Source organism: Lampetra planeri, chromosome 53, assembly GCF_965212315.1.
Source record: "Lampetra planeri chromosome 53, kcLamPlan1.2.h2, whole genome shotgun sequence".
NCBI classification, from domain to species: domain Eukaryota; kingdom Metazoa; phylum Chordata; class Hyperoartia; order Petromyzontiformes; family Petromyzontidae; genus Lampetra; species Lampetra planeri.
In genome coordinates this window covers 6,172,556-6,191,295 of record NC_136159.1, presented here as the reverse complement: position 1 = coordinate 6,191,295, position 18,740 = coordinate 6,172,556, and the positions used below count along the sequence as shown (strand labels likewise).

Sequence of the window (18,740 nt, the reverse complement as noted above, 5' to 3'; positions counted from 1 at the left end):
CCCAAACCGTTGAAAAAGCGAGTGCGGGCAAGGGCAGGTCGCGTCATGGCCAGAAGGGATGGGCGATGGCCGAGAGGATGGACGATGGTCGAGAGCAATCACGGAGTGGCAGCAAAAGAATGGAACGCGTCCCAGAGAGAGCACGTCCGCCAAGGAGACGGAAGCTTTGAAATCTGTCCGTGCGCGTGCAACTGTGTTGTATCGCAGGATCGTGGTGTCGGCAGTCTGGGGAGGACCTCATGCAGCAGTGGATAGATCAAGGCTGATGTTGATGATGATGATAAATAATAATAGACATGTAATGATTCAACCCAACAGAGATTCTACGGATTGTCAGGACGCTGGTCTCGACACTATTGACCCAAGCATCTTTAGTAGCAATGACATCAGTATCAGCATCATCATCATCATCATCGGCACAATCATCATCATCACCATCAGCTACCTGTCACCGTGCTCTGTGTGGTTGGGATGCTTCGGGAGGCTTTGATGTTGGGAGGTTGACGTTTCCTGGACGTCTGGCTGCACGTCCCAGCTGCAGCCGCTGGACGCAATACACGACGACCACAACGTGGATTTATACGGCGCCCGACTGCGACCCGCATCCTCGCCGTACAGAAACGGTGGGAATATTTATACCATGGAGATGACAGAGGCGTTCATCGGTCTCCGTGGGAGTCTTATGGGCCTCTTTGTGATTCGATCGGCGTCTGGTGCGAGTCTGTGCAATGCATTGCGGCCGTATGCAGAGACATCTCAAAGATGGTGTAAACAGTGGCACTATTTATTTGTATAGAGAGAAAGAGGCGGTTAGTCAGAGAGAAAACAAGGCAGGTCTGGAGCCTGGATGTGAACTGGGGAAGGCAATTGACAGCAAGGATGGCTGGGGGAAGGGAGTTCCAGATTGGAAGTTCCAGATTGGAAGTTCCAGATTGGGAGTTCCAGACACAAACAATGTCAACAAACAATAACCGCCATTTGCCACTAAGTGGCGGTGACTTCATGGACACACTCCGAGATACACACACACACACTCACACATTAGTACAAATGCAAATTCTAATAAAGACACACATACACACACAGATGCCACCAGATGCAATTACAGACACAAACGCACGGACAAATGCAGTCAGACGCAAATATACACACAACAACTGCACCACCACTCTTCACAGACAAAAAGACAAAGATCCCCCATATGTCATTTAACCGACTGCTGGGGAAAGTTCCATCAACGAGCACCTATTAAGGCCTGCACGGCACACGAGGGTGTGGATGGCCAACACCACGCCCAGTCGCCTTTGTCCCCTCACCTCCAATTAGCACGGTTGGCTACGTACGGTGCGAAAGAAGTTCAACATTCAAGCACACATACACGAACACACTTGCACAAACCCGAGTACACAAATACATGGACGCACGAGACAAACACGTGAACGCAAGCTGGACCCCGTTCAATCACAGAGGCAGTGCGGCTCACCGGCCCAGACCAGAGGTCGCAACCGGGTACCCGATACCCGTACCCTACCCGATACCCAGCTACCTGTACCCGGCCGGGTACGGGTACCCGTTTGCGACCCTGGTGCGGCCAGGTACGGGTACGGGTAAGGAATCAAAACCCGTTTGCGACCTCTGGCCCAGACGCACAACACAACACAACCCTCGCATCTGAATCTTGGCTCAAACCCATCACGCATTCCGTCGCGACAATCCGATCGCATATCGTGGCGGCTCAAAAACACAACGAATAAATAAAACCTCTTGTGCTGCCACCGCCGCCACCACCACCAGCACCACCAAAATAACAAAAGCTCCCCCGTGCAGCCTTTAACAGACTCATATTCTTGGTTCTTTCGGTAAAGTCACGTAGAAGGGAAATAATAAAAAAATAAAGATAAAACAGAATAAAATAAAATTTTATTATGGCCACAATGCAAGCAGCCGTCCTCAGGTAAAGAAACAGTGCTGTCGGAAAGACAGCTGTTCTTCACCTGATACTTTTATTTTATTAGGTTTAATTTTTATCATTTCCCTTCTACGTGACTTTACCGAAAGAACCAAGAATATGAATCCCTGCAGTGACGAAAGCTTTAAATCGAAACTTTAACAGACTGTTGGGGCAAGTGCTGTTGGCGAGTAGCAGCACCTATGAAGCCTGTCATGGCACACGAGGACAAGGATGACCAGTACCACACCCGGCCGCCTTCATCTCCCCAGTGGTGATGTTTACTACACACCGCACCAGGTACTCATTTACCACCACCACCATACTCTCACCTGTCGTAAGGGTTCGTATTCGCTGCCCATACATCGTACGAAGGGTCTTGGACTCGAGGCTGCAACATGGGAAGGAGGAGGAGGAGAGAAGTGGCGGATTAGAAAACAAGAGAAACTCATGCACTGCGTAGATACAGCTTCTGACAGGGGAAGGGTCGGTGGAGAGGTGAGAATGTGTGGAGGCAGGAAAGAGCGTGTGGAGAGCCAGGGAAGAGAGTATGGAGAGAGCTCGATGTGAGAGGGGGTGAGGGGGGGTGAGGGGGGGTGAGGGGGTGTGAGGGGGGGTGAGGGGGGGTGAGGGGGGGTGAGGGGGGGTGAGAGGGGGTGAGAGGGGGTGAGGGGGGGTGAGAGGGGGTGAGAGGGGGGGTGAGAGGGGGTGAGAGGGGGGTGAGAGGGGGTGAGGGGGGGCGAGGGGGGGCGAGGGGGGGCGAGGGGGGGCGAGGGGGGGCGAGGGGGGGCGAGGGGGGGCGAGGGGGGGCGAGGGGGTGTGAGAGGGGGTGAGAGGGGGTGAGGGGGGGTGAGAGGGGGTGAGAGGGGGGGTGAGAGGGGGTGAGAGGGGGGTGAGAGGGGGTGAGAGGGGGCGAGAGGGGGCGAGGGGGGGGCGAGGGGGGTGAGGGGGGGTGAGGGGGGGTGAGAGGGGGGGTGAGAGGGGGTGAGAGGGGGTGAGAGGGGGGGTGAGAGGGGGTGAGGGGGGGTGAGAGGGGGTGAGAGGGGGGGTGAGAGGGGGGTGAGAGGGGGGCGAGGGGGGGCGAGGGGGGGCGAGGGGGGGCGAGGGGGGGCGAGGGGGGTGAGGGGGGGTGAGGGGGCGTGAGGGGGGGCGAGGGGGGTGAGGGGGGGTGAGGGGGCGTGAGGGGGGGGTGAGGGGGGGCCCTACCTTGGGCTGGGGGCCTGCACGGCCTCCCCTGGGCCGTGGGGAGGGGCTGCCACGTTGAACCTGTCGCACAGACAAAGCCGGAACGGGCACACACCAGCTAATTTATTCACTCATTCACTCACCCAACATCACATTTCATTACTTTATTCGTTCGCTCAACGATCAATTCCATTGGCCAACTCATACGTTCGTTTACTCACCCGTTCATTCTCTCACTGGCACGCTACGTGACGCTGACGCTCACCCGCACGCTCATCCGTTCACCCAAGTCGCATGCTCAGTTTCGTGCGGTCACCCGCAACGCTCTTACATTCGCCCGAGTCGCATATTCCACTCCGTTTGCTCATTCCGCACGCCCGCAGGCCCCTCACCGGGGAGCTGTTGATCCACCGCTGCTGAATCCGACCTCGGCCTCCTCGCTGACCCTTCCAGGCCCGGTTGCTCCGGTTGTCGCTCCGATCCGAAGAGCCCTGTCGCGGACGAAAAAGACAAAGACCGCCCGTGTAGCCTTAACACACTGTTGGGGCAAGTGCCGTTCGCGAGTAGCAGCGCGAAGGCAAACGAGGTGGCCGGCCACCACACCCGACTATCCTTTTGTTGCCTCAGTGGCGATATTGATGCACCGCACCGGGTACTCGTTTCAGGATGAGTCAACCTAGGGGAGGGCCCCGTACCGGTTCAGATAATTGTCACCAGTGTTGTTGGCCGTGAACAGGAATCGAACTCGGATGGCCGGGTTCGTAGCACGGCGCGTTAAAACGCTTGCACTACTGCTCATACATGAACGCAAACAAAGCAAAGATCAGACTGTTGGGGCAGGTGCTGTTAGTGAGCGCCTATGAAGCCCGGCACGGTGCACGAGGGGGTAGGTGGCCAACGCCACGCCCGGCCGCTTTCGTCTCCCTTGTGGCGATGTTTACACATCGCACCAGGTACTCATTTGAGGCCGAGTCGACTGAGGGGAGGCCCAGGACCGGTTCAGATATTTGTCACTGGGTCACCAGGTTCGTAGCGCAGCGCGCTAACTGCTACACTACCTCTCCCCACACACAAAGATAAAGATCCCCCATATAGCCTTAACAGACTGTAGGGGCAAGTACTGTTAGCGAGCACCTATGAAGGCCGGAACGGTACACGAGGGGGTGGGTGGCCAGCACCACGCCCGACCGCCTTTGTCTCCCCAGTGGCGATGTTTACACACCTCACCAGGTACTCATTTGAGGCTGAGTCGACCTAGGGGAGGCCCGGGACCGGTTCAGATAATCGTCACTGGTGTTGGCCGTGAGCGGGAATTGAACTCGTGTCGGCGGGTTCGTAGCGCAGCGCGCTAACCGCTACACTACCTCTCCCCACACACACGCGGGCACTCGCACGCACGCACGCACACACGCACACACGCGTGGCTTCCACATGTTCGCTGCCAGCATCCCACTTCAAAACACTGCAGGCCGCCGGCATGGGAGAAGGGGGTAGAGGAGGAAAATTCCTGTGGCCCAGCGGCTCGCAGGAATGTGAAGCATCGCGAGCGGCGTGGCACGGAGTGGCGCGGTGCATGGCGCGTGTTCATGGCGTGGTGTATGGCGTGGTGCATGGTGCATGGCGCGTGGCGTGCAAATGTTTAAAGCGCAAATTGGATGCGGTGCTGGGTAGCGCGAGTAAACCGCGGGCGAAGGGGCGAGAGGGCTCGCTGCGATGAGCAAAGCGGAGGAGCGGAGATTTTACACTCAGCAGGACAAATAACCAAAACGGATAAGCATACGATACGCGTCTCCCTGCGAAAAACCAAAAAATTAAATTCTTACACCCCCCCCCCCCCATCGGCAGCACGGCCTTCTGGGAGCTTGCCCATTCAGCAACGAAGACTGAGGTAAAGCAAATTCTGGAACGGGTTTTTTGGCACGCAGTGTATCAGTCAGCAGCATCAGACTTGCATGAATCAATGCTGGTGAACTCACAGATGTTATTGCCAAGGACCTTCCTTTTAGATCTGAAGTTTTCGTGACTGCAGGGATCCATACTCTTTGGTTCTTTCGGTAAAGTCACGTAGGTATAAAATAAAATAAATTAAATCACGACGTTTCGATCGCAACACAATCGGCTGTTCATTACCGAAAGAACCAAAGAGTATGCCCTTCGATTTAAAGCTTTCGTGACTGCAGGGATTCATCTTCTTGGTTCTTTCGGTAAAGTCACGTAGAAGGGAAATAAAAAAATAATAAAACATAATAAAGACAGCGTCAGACGCTGTCTTTCCGACAGACCTGTTCTTCACCTGAGGACGGCTGCTTGCGTTGTGGCCGAAACGTCGTGAGAATTATTTTATTATGTTTTATTTTTTATTATTATTTTATTATTTCCCTTCTACGTGACTTTACCGAAAGAACCAAGAATAGTATGACCTTCATTTTAATATACGGCTCCTATATTCCCTACAACAACGCTCGTGATCATTTTGAGTTGCGTATAATTTTGCGTCCAACTAGAACTCCTATCTGGTAGTTCACCGCCACTAGATTCAAGCAAGCCTGACAATGCTGATGAGACACTACACGTCAAAACCGGTCCACAGTTTGCTTGTACTGAAGCAATGCTGCCAAGATCGTGCTCTGCCAGAAGGGCGTTTGGCGTACACGTGTTGTGTAAGAAATATGAAGGAAACATCGTCTGCTTATCTATTTTGTTAGACCGAGTAGACAAGGGGGTCTCCGTTCCATAACATTTAGACGAAACAGACGTAGTGTATTACTTTAGATTTTACGCTAAGCTGACAAAAGTTGGCTACATATGGTGGGAAAAAATGTCAACATACATTCAATAACAAAAGAAACTCAACACGTGCCATTAAACAGTCCGGCCTTTAACAGAATGAACATGTATAACAGGCGACGTTTTAGCCCATGACCCCACTTCTATAACACAGCATGTCCACGGCTCTTTTCAACAGACTTCCGTGGACAGAGTGACTTTCGGAGTCCGCACATCGTGATCGCGGCTGAACCAAGCAGGTAAACACAAACCCTACAACAATGTTAGGAATGACAGCCACTCGGTGCAGCTGCAGATAAGGGTTTTGGGCGCACTTCCAGTTTTGACACCGTGCGAGTACAACAGTGGTTCTCGGGGGTCCGTAAAACTCGACATTACCTTGAAATGACGGGAAATGCAAATAAATACCGTGCATTTTTTTGTTTGCTATGCTAGCTCTTGCAAAACATAAGACTAGGTCGCAGGTCACTCTTGCCAACGAGACTCACAACCTATTCTCCCGAGTTCTCAGCCGGTTCAACAAAATGTACTCGAATCGTTCTGTCAGATTTTTGGGTCGGATCGCGCGTGGGGTGCGTTGTGCTTTGAGAAACACGAGGAAGGTTCCCCAACGACGAGAACGTTTAAACGGCTGAAGTTTTTGTTTCTTATTATTTTAAAACCCTTGTTTTATTCAACAAAAAGAAACAAAAGCTTGCGTTCAAAGTTTCAAAGTTTCAAAGTTTATGTATTAGGTATAGCCCTGTGAGCCATTCGGCTCTTGAATTGGGTGCAACCGCAACAAACAAAAACATGAACAAGAAAACATCTTAAAGTGACTATGTGCAAACAGAAAATCCAAGAAAAAATTGCCGTCGTTTAGCGGTACGCGCTTCACACTGACCGCCCCCCCCCCCTTCACGGGCCCCCCGAGGATCACATGACCACGCCTTCACCGCTGCACACGTGTTCGTTGTCTTTCCCCGTCGTGTAACATTACGCATGGCATTGAAATGTCATGCGTAATATAAACAATATATGAAAACGCATATACGTGTTATTTGCTGATGTTGCTGCTGCGATGGCAGCGGTGCAAAAACACAATTAACAATATATTTTCCAAAGCTCAACACACTGTGTGGCCTTCAAAGAACACATTCCTGCAGAGGGAGCTGGTAGGAACGTTGGGATGCTTGGTCAATGGCCAGGGTCAACGGCGGCGGGGAGGGGCTAGGTGGGGAGGGGCTGGGTGGGGAGGGTGGGGAGGGGCTGGGTGGGGAGGGTGGGAGGTGGGGGGTGGGAGGGGTGGGGCTGGGTGGGGAGGGGCTGGGTGGGGAGGGGCTGGGTGGGCAGGGGCTGGTCACCCCGTGGTGTCCTTATAAAACTCAACGTTTAACCTACTCACGCCGGCTTGTGCCCGCCTTCACAGTTGGACATATTTGCGGAATACACCATGCCGCCGTTGGCCCTGGCCATTGACCGAGCAACCCAACGTTCCTACCAGCTCCCTCCGCAGGAATGTGTTTTACCAGGTAAGGCCCACTGCGCTATGTAGCTCGTTTTCAGAAGCGACCTGGCCACAAACTATAGCTCAACGGAGTGGCTTATCGCGTGGTAATGTAAAGCAGCCACATACTCTAAATGCGTGATGTCGATTCTAAATATGTAAGGGAAAAACCGGAGGACGCGGAGAAAGATCCACGCGACCATGGGGAGAGAGTCATGCAAACTCCAAATATACAGGTGTCCGGGATGGGATCGAACCCACGACCTCCTGCATACCAGGCGAGATAGTAAATAATCCACCACAGCGGCGCCCTATGAATAGGCGCACCGCAGTTACATCGATCGGCAGGTCGCGCGTTGGTGGTTGGGTAAAGTGTGTGGGTGCTCGCACCTCTTTAGAAACATGCGCTGAGAGTATTTCGCTGCTGCTATAAAATTCCACGCGACAAGCCACTTCGTTGAGCTATCATTTGTGGCCAGGTTGCATCTGAATAAGAGCTACATTGCTCAGCGGGCCTTAAACTAAATAAATATTTTTTAATACTTTATAGCTTACAAGTCGTCTGACCAGCGAGGAAGAGTAGGCCAAAATAACCTAGAAACAGTGGCTCCCTGGAGCTCGCAATTTGCAGAGCTGCACCGATACACACCGTGGCGAATTTTTCTCCACTCTCATTTGGTATCCCTAGCGCGCCCCCCTCCTCCCCACCGCCACCCCTACCCCCCTCCCACACCTCCTCGGACACAGCGGCAAATTCTTTCCATCGCAGTTGCGTTGGCCAGCCAAAGAAAGCCGAGGCCCTCTTCGAATAATTCCAAGCGTTCTTGGCATTTGTCGAAAGAAGAAGAAGAAAAAAAATGCGTAGCAGAGCCGTCGAACAGAGGCACCTCATTCACGCCCAGGGTTTTGGCGAGGGGCGCAGGTGCAAGAGAGATTTCGCTTTTGCAAGTACGGTCGAACAATAACAGTCGTAACGTGGGGACGTATACGGGCGTCCAAATGCGACCACGTCTCAAGTCGCCGTACAGAAACGGTGGGAATGTTTACACCGTGGAGATGACGAGAGGCAATCAGTGACAGGTCTCTATGGGAGTCTATGGGTCTCTTTGTGATTCTATGTGCATCTGTGCGAGTCCATACAATAGAATGTGGATATATACGGCGTCGCTGTACAGACAGTGGGAACATTTAATTTATAGAGAGAGGAAGAGGCAGTCAAAGACAAAATAAAACAACAGGCAGGTCTTGAGGTTAGACTGGAACAGGGACAGATTTCTGGGAGAAGGGAGTTACAAAGAGGGCAGCAGATGAGAATGACGAGACTTCCCAAATATGCACAATAAATACACTACAGTAAACTAAAACTTTAACTTTTATTTTACCACTTAAGGCCCACTGAATTACGTAGCTCTTTTCAGAAGCGACTTGGCCACAAATGATATATACTCTTAGGTTTTTTTTCGGTAAAGTCACGTAGCTAAAAATAAATAATAAAAATAATAGAAATAATAATAAGTGATTTATTATTTTATTTCTAGAATTATTTCTATTATTTTTATTATTTATTTTTACCTACGCAACTTTACCGAAAAAACCTAAGAATATGAATCCTTGCAGTCACGAAAGCCACAAATGATATCTCAACGAAGTGGCTTATCATCACGTGTACATTCATAGCAGCCAAACACTCTAAACGCGTGTTTCTAAATGTGGAGGGAAAAACCTGAGGACCCGGAAAAAAATCCACGCGACCACAGGAAGAACATACAAACTCCAAATATTCAGGAGTCAGAGTCGGGATCGAACTCACGACCTCCTGTACACGAGGCGAGGTAGTTAACATCTTGCCACCGTGGGGTGTACACATTAGAGGCCGACCGAAATTCGGTTTCGGTTTCGGCGCCGAAAGTTGGCAAATGGCCTCTTTCGGCATAGTTTCGGTTTCGGCCGAAAGTATATTTTTTACTTTCTGTTTACTTTCGGTTTTGGCCGAAACCCGAAATTCAGTTTCAGTCGGCCTTTAGTACACATACAGTATACATACAGCACACGTTCCGGGAGGTATGTGCGCTCGCACGTGGCACACCGCACCCCAACTCGGATGCGCCACGCCACACAGCGCCACACCACGTGCCACACAGCGCCACACAGCGCCACGCCACGCGCCACACAGCGCCACACAGCGCCACACAGCGCCACACAGCGCCACCCCACAGCGCCACCCCACACAGCGCCCACTTGCTCCCTCACCTGCGAGGCGACGGGCGACGAGTCCGAGTCGGGCTGCTCGTCGTCACGCAGCGTCCCCTCCACGCGGTACTGCAGCACGCAGCTGTCGATGAACCGCTCCAGCGCCTCGATGTCTGGTGACAGTTTCCCCTCGTCACCCACTCCGCTGCCTGCGTCACCGACGCTGCCTCCACCGACGCTGCCGCCACCGCCGCCGCCACGACCGCCGCCGCCGCGGCCCTCGGGGGAGGAGGTGAGCGAGGAGTTGTCCCGGTCGGGCGAGACGGCACCGCGTCGATCTGAGCGCGGTGCGGCCTGAGAGCGGCAGGGCCGAGGGGGAGATACCGGGGGAGGGTTACAATCAGACACGTGGGGAGGGTGAGCTGTTACAGGTTAGCTACAGGGTTTTGGGTTAGGGTTGAGATTAGATGAGTACGGAAGTTCAACATACATGCACCAACATACACAAGAGGCAGTGAGTAGGGTTACAGGTAGGGTCAGGATTAAGGTTAGAGCACAGAGCCGGCACCGCTGAGAACCTGGGTTTGAATCCAGGTTTAAGTCACTCCCTGTGATTAAACCGGTTTCGCAATGGATACGAGTTGATGGTCTCAGCCTGGTCACAAAGAATTGTTTATAAAAACCCATTAGGTTAACTTTGGTTCCACATTCAATATAGCAAAATTCCATCTGTGAGAAATACAATGTCGCTCTGATTGACCATCATGCGACAAACATCACTCACCATTGGAACCTCATTTGCCAGAAGAAAAAATATGATAATTGTTTTTTTACCCTTTTATCTGGCAACAAAACTGACACCTTTTTTACAAGGAGTCATGTTTGCATTGACCGCAATACCTGCAGTCGTAATGCAAAAAAAACCACAACTGATAATGTATGCACTGTCCTTGAAGTTGATTGGTCCACACCAGAGACAGCTTTCCTTAGAACCTAGTCTCACATGGTGTTGGACCAGATGACGCCAAAAGGCATTACGACTGCAGGTATTGTGGTCAATGCAAACATGACTCCTTGTAAAAAAGGTGTCAGTTTTGTTGCCAGATAAAAGGGTAAAAAACCAATTATCAAACATCACTCATTTGAAGAGCAGGTTGAAAAGTGCTGCCCTCAACTGTGGGTGGCCCAGAGGTCAATTGAAGAGATCTCAGAGGTAGCTCTGTAATATCCGCTTCCGTGGGCCGTTCCCTAACTCGAAGGGTTGCATTGCTCTGCAAAAAATGTGAATGGATTATGTGTCTCACTATATGACACCAACAACAACATCGGGATACCATTGGGGGGGAAAATGTTAGCTTTTAAAAAATCTAAATTGTGACTGTATTGGAAAGAGCACATTCAACACTGCACCAACCCAACCACGAATGCAGTTTGGCTAAAAACACATTCCTGCGGAGGGAGCTGGTAGGAACGTTGGGTTGCTCGGTCAATGGCCAGGGTCAACGGCGGCGTGGTGTATTCCGCAAATATGCCCGACTGTGAGGGCGGGCACAAGCCGGCGTGAGTAGGTTAAACGTTGAGTTTTATAAGGGCACCACGGGGTGACCAGCCCCTCCCCACTCAGCCCCACCCCTCCACCGCCCACCCAGCCCCACCCTCCCCACCCTCCCCACCCAGCCCCACCCTCCCCACCCAGCCTCTCCCCACCCTCCCCTCTCCACCCAGCCCCACCCCTCCCATTTTTGGCTGCACGACGAACAGACACAATAATCCCCTGTGGGCTGGTGGAACGAGGAGGTTCCTACCAGCATTAATGCTCTTCATTGCCCAGTCCTGCGTAGTGGTGGTGATGACAGTGGGTGTGGTGGTGTTGGGAAGTGGGGATTGTGTTGGTAGTGGCAGTGGCGGTGTTGGTGGCACTGACAGTGTGAAGCCGATAGCAGTGGTGGTTGTGGTGGCGGCATTAGCACCGCTGTTGCTCGTGAAGATGGGGGGTCGTGATGCTTGCGGCGTTGATGATGATGCGGGTGGTGGCAGTGTTAGTGGTGGTACAGGGGGTTGTGACGATAGAGGTGGTGGTTGTGGAAGCGACGGCGATGGCGCTGTTGTTGCCAGTGATGGTATTTTCTGCTGATTAAGACCAGCACACCGCGCATCACTGGACAGTGAAGTTACATCAGCCTGTCTGCTGACACATACACGTCCGTCACTGCGTGCTCAGCCCAGCACGCACGCAGACGGGCACACGCCCAAGCCACGCCACGCGTCTGCGCCGCCGCTACACACACCCGCTCGTCCGCCGTGTTCTCGCTGTGTCATGGGATTTGGTGCTCTGCAGCGATTCTGCTCTTGGATTTTGTCTCCGAGCACGAGGGCGATAGCACCGAACGCTAAAGTGCTTCAGTCTGGCTGTGCGAGGAACGGGCGATAACACGGAGCCACTGAGAGCAATATGGACCCTATGAATCCTGACGGTGTGCCTTTGTCCGGCAGTGCAAACGTTGGACAATTACAACATGCGCTGAGAATAGTAAGCGTCCCTTATTCTGACTCTCTCGGCTTGGGGCAAATCACACGGAAACCTTACAAGTGCAAAAAGGTGGCTCTGTCTGGCTCTCTTGGGTGTCAGAAAATAAACAACGAACCCTAAGAACCCTAAAACACAGCCCAAACAGGAAACCGCCACTTAAATCCTGAAGATGCTTTAGTCTGGCAATGCCACGGACCCTCAGATTCCTGAGGGCCTTAGTCTGGCTGTGGGTATTTGGCAATGACAATGAACACGAAGAATACAAAAAAAATGACGTAATGTGCCCCTCTAAGCATTAGTGCACCAGTTGGTGTGTGTGTACTCGGCGATAAACAATGCCACGAGGGAGAGAAAGGCCTACATAGGTGCTCCTCGATAACACTTGCCCCAACTGTCTGTTGAGGCTATACAAAGAACCTTTGTCTTCTTTATGGAATATATATAGTGTTAAATTTCGATTTAAAGCTTTCGTGACTGCAGGGATTCATCTTCTTGGTTCTTTCGGTAAAGTCACGTAGAAGGGAAGTAATAAAATAATAAAAATAAAACATAATAAAATAATTCTCACGACGTTTCAGCCACAACGCAAGCAGCCATCTTCAGGTGGAGAACAGGTCTGTCAAGTAGACGGAGTCTGAATGGCACGCTCCAGGCTTGGAGCGACTATTTATGCTAGGATGGAGGGGCGAAGAGATATATAGTGTTATTTATGTGTTTTTTTTAAGTGAAACAAATTAAGGCAACGTTAAATTAAGCCAAGGCACCACCACTTGAACCAGTGAAAAATCGCAATCTAATTCTGGAATGCACAATCCAATGCTGGAGTAGTGATGTTCCTGCGCGAAGCGGCGAGGACGACGCTAACCACGAGTCGACATTGGCATGCACGCCGTTCAAGCTAAGTTTAGCGGGCGTGCGATTTCAATTTTTTTCTTCCCTTTTTAGGGGTCCCCCTAACAAAACATCCTGTGATACGCGGAATGTCGAGCAAGCACGGACGACCAAGTCCCAGCACTCGCTCTGCAGCGGTGATGTCCATCCTGTGGGAAGTTGCAGAACTGCTTCAGATGCCATCTTCTTCCACAAAGCCACCAGATTTGAGTTTTTACTGCACGGCGGTTCGCAAACATTACTCAACTATGGTCATCCAGAACAACGACGCAATGCCCGATCCACAAATACGAAGGAGAGACATCACAGCGATACACTGCGCTACTCCTGACGCGGTTATCTCGGCTTGTGTGAAACTGTCGTTGTGGCTCTGCATCCACATCAGCAGCCGTACAAAACAAGAAGACATGAGAGGGTTGACGGTGCTCCCCGACTCCAGAGAAGTTTGGAACCACGGCTCTAGATGGGCTCTCTGGCAGAGGTCACAACCGGGTACCCGATACCCGTACCCTACCCGATACCCGGCTACCCGTACCCAGCAGGGTACGGGTACCCGTTTGCGACCCTGGTGCGGCCGGGTACGGGTACGGGTAGGCCGTGAGTCACTGGTGAGTAACCGTTTGTCACTCATTTCCCAACGTCTTGTCTCTTCTCACAATTCAAGTTCCAAGAATCAACCCACCCGCGCCTGCAACATGGCTTCATCCCAGAGGTCGCAATCAGGTACCCAATACCCGTACCCTACCCGTACCCAGCCGGGTACGGGTAGGGTACGGGTACGGCCGGGTATCCGTTTGCGACCCTGGTGCGGCCGGGTACGGGTACGGGTAAGGAATCAAAACCCGTTTGCGACCTCTGCTCTCTGGACCTCCCTTGAGTGGAGGCCCTTCCGTCAGCAGTGGCGCGAGCGAGCAACTGCAGGGCTACGCCTTTACCACCTTATCCTGTATGCGGGTCACTGTGTATCCGCCCACGGTAACGTGGAGGAAATGCTGTGTAAACATCTTTTTTAACACGTATGACTGTGGCTCGCTGGGCTCATAATGGGGCCAACTTTTTGCGAATTAAAATTCTCAACTACAGCCGCCACCCCAATCAACTTACACATTCACCGGCACCGCCTCAACGCACCCTGCACCCCCCCACTCCCTTCGCCAGGCTGGAGTTTTAAAAGCACAAGCAGAGCCTTGAATTGGCGTGGTGAGGCGTGGCACATCTGTAATCGGCAAAAAATAACTCAATGCTGTATTTTACTTTGTCAGCATCACTGGCTGCAAGCAAACTAAGCATGTGGCACCCCGAGAACGACTGTTTAAGAGCGCTTTATACTTTTAAATTATCATTATAAGCCACTTAGTTGAGCTATCATGTGTGGCCAGGTCGCTTCTGAAAAAGAAGTTAATAGCTCAGTTAGCCTTGCTTGGTAAGATTTAAATAATAGTTTCGTTTTATTTGTGAATAAACTTTTAAGTGATTTTATTTACCTTTTCTATACTTTGAACTCCTGTTGTGTTTTTGTATTATTGTTGTAACGTTCTGACCTGCACCTACTGGGCATCTGTGAAAAATAACTTTATAGCTCATCGGATTCCTCAAGTATAAATAAAATATTCTGATTCTGAGATTGGGCCCCAAATAGTTCAAGGGGGCCTCAGATTTATAACACAAATAGGGATGCACCAGGAGTCAATTTCTCACTCGATAATTTTCAGGATGGCTTGCATTAGCGATTACCAGCATAAGGCACTACCACAAGAATACAAGGCAGGCCTATCCATAATAATTATTTACTATAAAACCCTATATTTTTCTAACCCTATTAACAAGTTTATACTAATTAGATGCGGTAACGAGTGGACAGAATAAGGTGAAATGGATGTGCCGTACCAATAATCATTTTAAAAAATGCACTCCGGACTGTTCCGGCTGAAATTAAGCAATGGGGTGCATTAAATATCGGCTCGAATTCACATCCTTAAATCCAAATAAATAACTGTGATATACCAAAGCTACTGTGCTTATCCAGTACAGTCCATCATATTTGTAGTCGGATGAACCCAATTAATAATTTCTGCTTCGGCCCCCAAATGGGTTAGCACCACCACGGCTCACCTGGTTTTCAAGGACATCTGTCTGTGCCATATGTACACGCACCGCTGTTGGGCACATATCCTTGTCTTAATGGTCAACGTTCATCACGTGTTTCAATCGGCCACCACAAACTTTCACAATCACAAATCTCCACGGACAATCAAGAACTTCCACATACCAAAACAAAACTTTCATTTAGCAGCACATGCCTTCGCAGACTATCGAAGACATCTATGAACCATCGGAAACCTCCACAGATAATCAGAGAATTTCATAGACCACATACCTGTCAACCCATACGTTTGAGCCGTATTATTGTACAGGGAAATAGAGTTTTCAGGTGCATACAACGTACAGCCGTTTCAATAGTGCAAAAAATGTTTGTCTTTGTGTGTTTCTTCCTTGTGATGGGACTTTGTCGGATGAACGTTGAGATTTTTAAGGGCACGGGGTGACCAATAAGGTCTGAATCGGTCTGTAATAAGGTAGGGCACTGACAAGTGGTTGACAGGTATGAGACCATCAGAAATGCAAACGGGCAGCCCAACATCTCCAGAGCATCACAAACATCCCCCTATACAAAGATAGATCACAAAGCTCCATAGACCATCACAAATGTCCACAGACTCCAATGTAGCTAAAACAAAGACGAGGGGGGCCTTTGAAAGACAACTCCCCTCGAACCGTATAAAGCCTCCCCCTCCTCAGAGACCCCATACACATCCATTATATATCAACGAATCCATGAATATCACGCACCCTAGCACAGCTCCCAACGGACCACAAACAAACCCCCATAAAAATCCCAAAAAAACCCAAAGCAGATCTCCAGAGCCCATAACCACCCCATATACCGCCACAGATCCCATACAGACATCTACACAAACCACCAGACCCCGGGGAGATCCCATACATACCCGAGACTCCCACAAACCCTATAAACCCCAATAGATATCCCATAAACTACCCCCTATACCGCCACTGCCCGCCATGTACAGCAAGCCACCACAGACAAATATGGTCGACACCACAGTCCTACAATTCCCATAGACACCGCCGCAGACGAAGAGCCAACCAAACCCCATAAACTCCCAGGGACCCCATGAACAAGCCTTATATCCCCAGAGACCCCAATAGTCCCACGGTCAACAAAGATCCCCCGTATAGCCTTAGCAGACTGTAGGGGCAAGTGGTTTTAGCGAGCACCTATAAAGGCCGGCACGGCACACGAGGTAGTGGGTGACCAGCACCACGCCTAACACCCAGCGGCGATGTTTACACATCGCATCAAGTACTCATTTGAGGCTGAGTCGACCTAAGGGAGGCCCGGGACCGGTTCGGATATTCGTCACTGGTGTTGGCCGTGTGAGGGAATCGAAATCGTTTCGCCCGTTTCCAGAGACTCTAAACACCCCTTGATGTCGGATTCGAATAGACCCCACAGACGACACAGAGACCCCAACATAGCCCCACAAACCTCGTCACAGTCCCCTCGAGACCCCCTTATACCCCTTTAGAGTTCCAAAAGAACTTCAGATACCCCCATAGACACGGACACACCCATTACAACCCAAAACTATACACACCCATCACAGCGCAAACCCATACACACCCATCACAGCCCAAAACCATACACTCCCATCACAGCCCAAAACCATACACACACACACAAAACGGTCCTAAACCACACACACACATTACAACCCAAAACCATACACACACACCCCCATTACAATCCCAAACCATACATGCACACACCCATTACGATCCCAAACTATACACACACAAAACGGTCCTAAACCATACACACCCATTACAATCCCAAACCATACACACACAACGGTCCTAAACCATACACACCCATTACGATCCCAAACTATACACACACATACACAAAACGGTCCTAATCCATACACACCCATTACAATCCCAAACCATACACACCCATTACAATCCCAAACTATACACACAACGGTCCTAAACCATACACAACCATTACAATCCCAAACCATACACACCCATTACAATCCCAAACTATGCACACAACGGTCCTAAACCATACACAACCATTACAATCCCAAACCATACACACACACAGGTCCTAAACCATACACACTCAATACAATCCCAAACCATACACACCCATTACAATCCCAAACCATACACACACAGAGTGACCGATCCCAAACGACCCATAATGACAACGCCCTACACAGCCCCCTACAAACCGCAGAGGCAGCCCCCCCCCACGCTCACAAAGACACTCTATAGCCCCCCACCCCAAACGTAAGAACCACCTTAAAATCGCACCACCACCACCACCACCGCCCCCCACACACACAACCATCTCTCACCTCTGCGAATGCCGCGTCCCTCTGCCCGGCTCGCTCCATGCCCTGCCGCCGAAGGAGCGGCGAGGCGGGCAGGCTGTGGTGGCTGTGATGGTGGGTCTCTCGTCAAGATACAACAGCCGCAGGCGAGACGCGATTGCTGCTTGACTTCACATTACAACGCCGCTGCTGCTGCTGCCGCCGCCAATGGAGAGTTAATTTTTATTTTAACAAAAATTTTTTTACGTAAAATTACATTTTATTAACAAGCGCTCACCGCTCATTTATGACGCCAACGCCACCAGCAGCAGCAGCACACAACGAGAGAATAAGAAATGTGAGCGCGATTTAAAACGGCGTGAATTAATTGAGGTAAAATAGTGATGATGATAATAACAGCGGTGGGAAGCGAATTAAAATTACACGCGGGCGAGCGGGCGGAGGAATTTAAGTTTAAAAAAAAAAATCTTTAAATAATTTTATAAATTAAGCGAGAGCCAGGAGCCGCCTTCGGTCGCAAGGCCCCACACAGACCACGTGTCCGCGTGACGTCACGTGGGGGGGCGGACCTCTCGTCGGGGAATCGATTCGTACAAAGCCGCCGGCTATAGACTGACGATTCCGATTCCTACGCAGATTTTTTTAAAACGCCGATTCTCTGGTCATTGCTGCTCACTCAGAAGAGGAGTTGGAGGCACTGCTGCTGAACTTGGAGCTTGACTCGAGTCATGTGACTTGGACTCGAGTCAGACTCGAGTCATGAATTTGATGACTTGCGACTCGACTTGGACTTGCATAACAATGACTTTGTCCCACCCATGAGATGTGGACTCGAGTCATGTGACTTGGACTCGAGTCAGACTCGAGTCATGAATTTGATGACTTGCGACTCGACTTGGACTTGCATAACAATGACTTTGTCCCACCTCTGGGCCTTACCATCAGCCCCACCAAAACTAAGCACCTGCCTGGGTATTTTGTACCATCGAACAATCCACCCCCACAACTCACAATTGGTGATGCCGCAGTTGTGGAGAGATTGCCGAGATTCCCACACCTGCCCAGTGTGCTCATGAGTGGCTCCGGTTTAACAGCAGAGGTCTCACTCTCCAAATCAGTCGAGCGCCATTATCTTTTCATCGGTTGCGTTACACTGTGTGGAAGCTACCTGGTCTCTTACTCCGCACGAAGCTTCAGGTCTTCTTGGCCACGGTAATTCCCTCCCTTCTCTACGCTTGCAAAACGTGCACCCCCCCTAATGGAACATCTTCGCCGGTTAGAAACATTTAGGCTGGCCTGCTA

General features: G+C 50.9%; 1 protein-coding gene across 1 annotated transcript in view; it reads right to left on the bottom strand.

Moving 5' to 3' along the window:
- CTIF (cap binding complex dependent translation initiation factor) overlaps positions 1–18,029 on the bottom strand; it is a 30,224-nt gene extending 12,195 nt beyond the window's left edge. Inside the window, exons 1-6 of the mRNA XM_078617413.1 lie at positions 17,463–18,029; positions 9,657–9,950; positions 3,526–3,624; positions 3,155–3,214; positions 2,281–2,339; positions 445–544 (exon numbers count right to left, since the gene is read on the bottom strand). Of these exons, the coding sequence (XP_078473539.1) occupies positions 445–544; positions 2,281–2,339; positions 3,155–3,214; positions 3,526–3,624; positions 9,657–9,950; positions 17,463–17,501 (651 nt within the window). The 5' untranslated portion in view covers positions 17,502–18,029. The remainder of the gene's footprint in view (positions 1–444; positions 545–2,280; positions 2,340–3,154; positions 3,215–3,525; positions 3,625–9,656; positions 9,951–17,462) is intronic.
- Between the last annotated feature and the right edge of the window lie 711 nt (positions 18,030–18,740).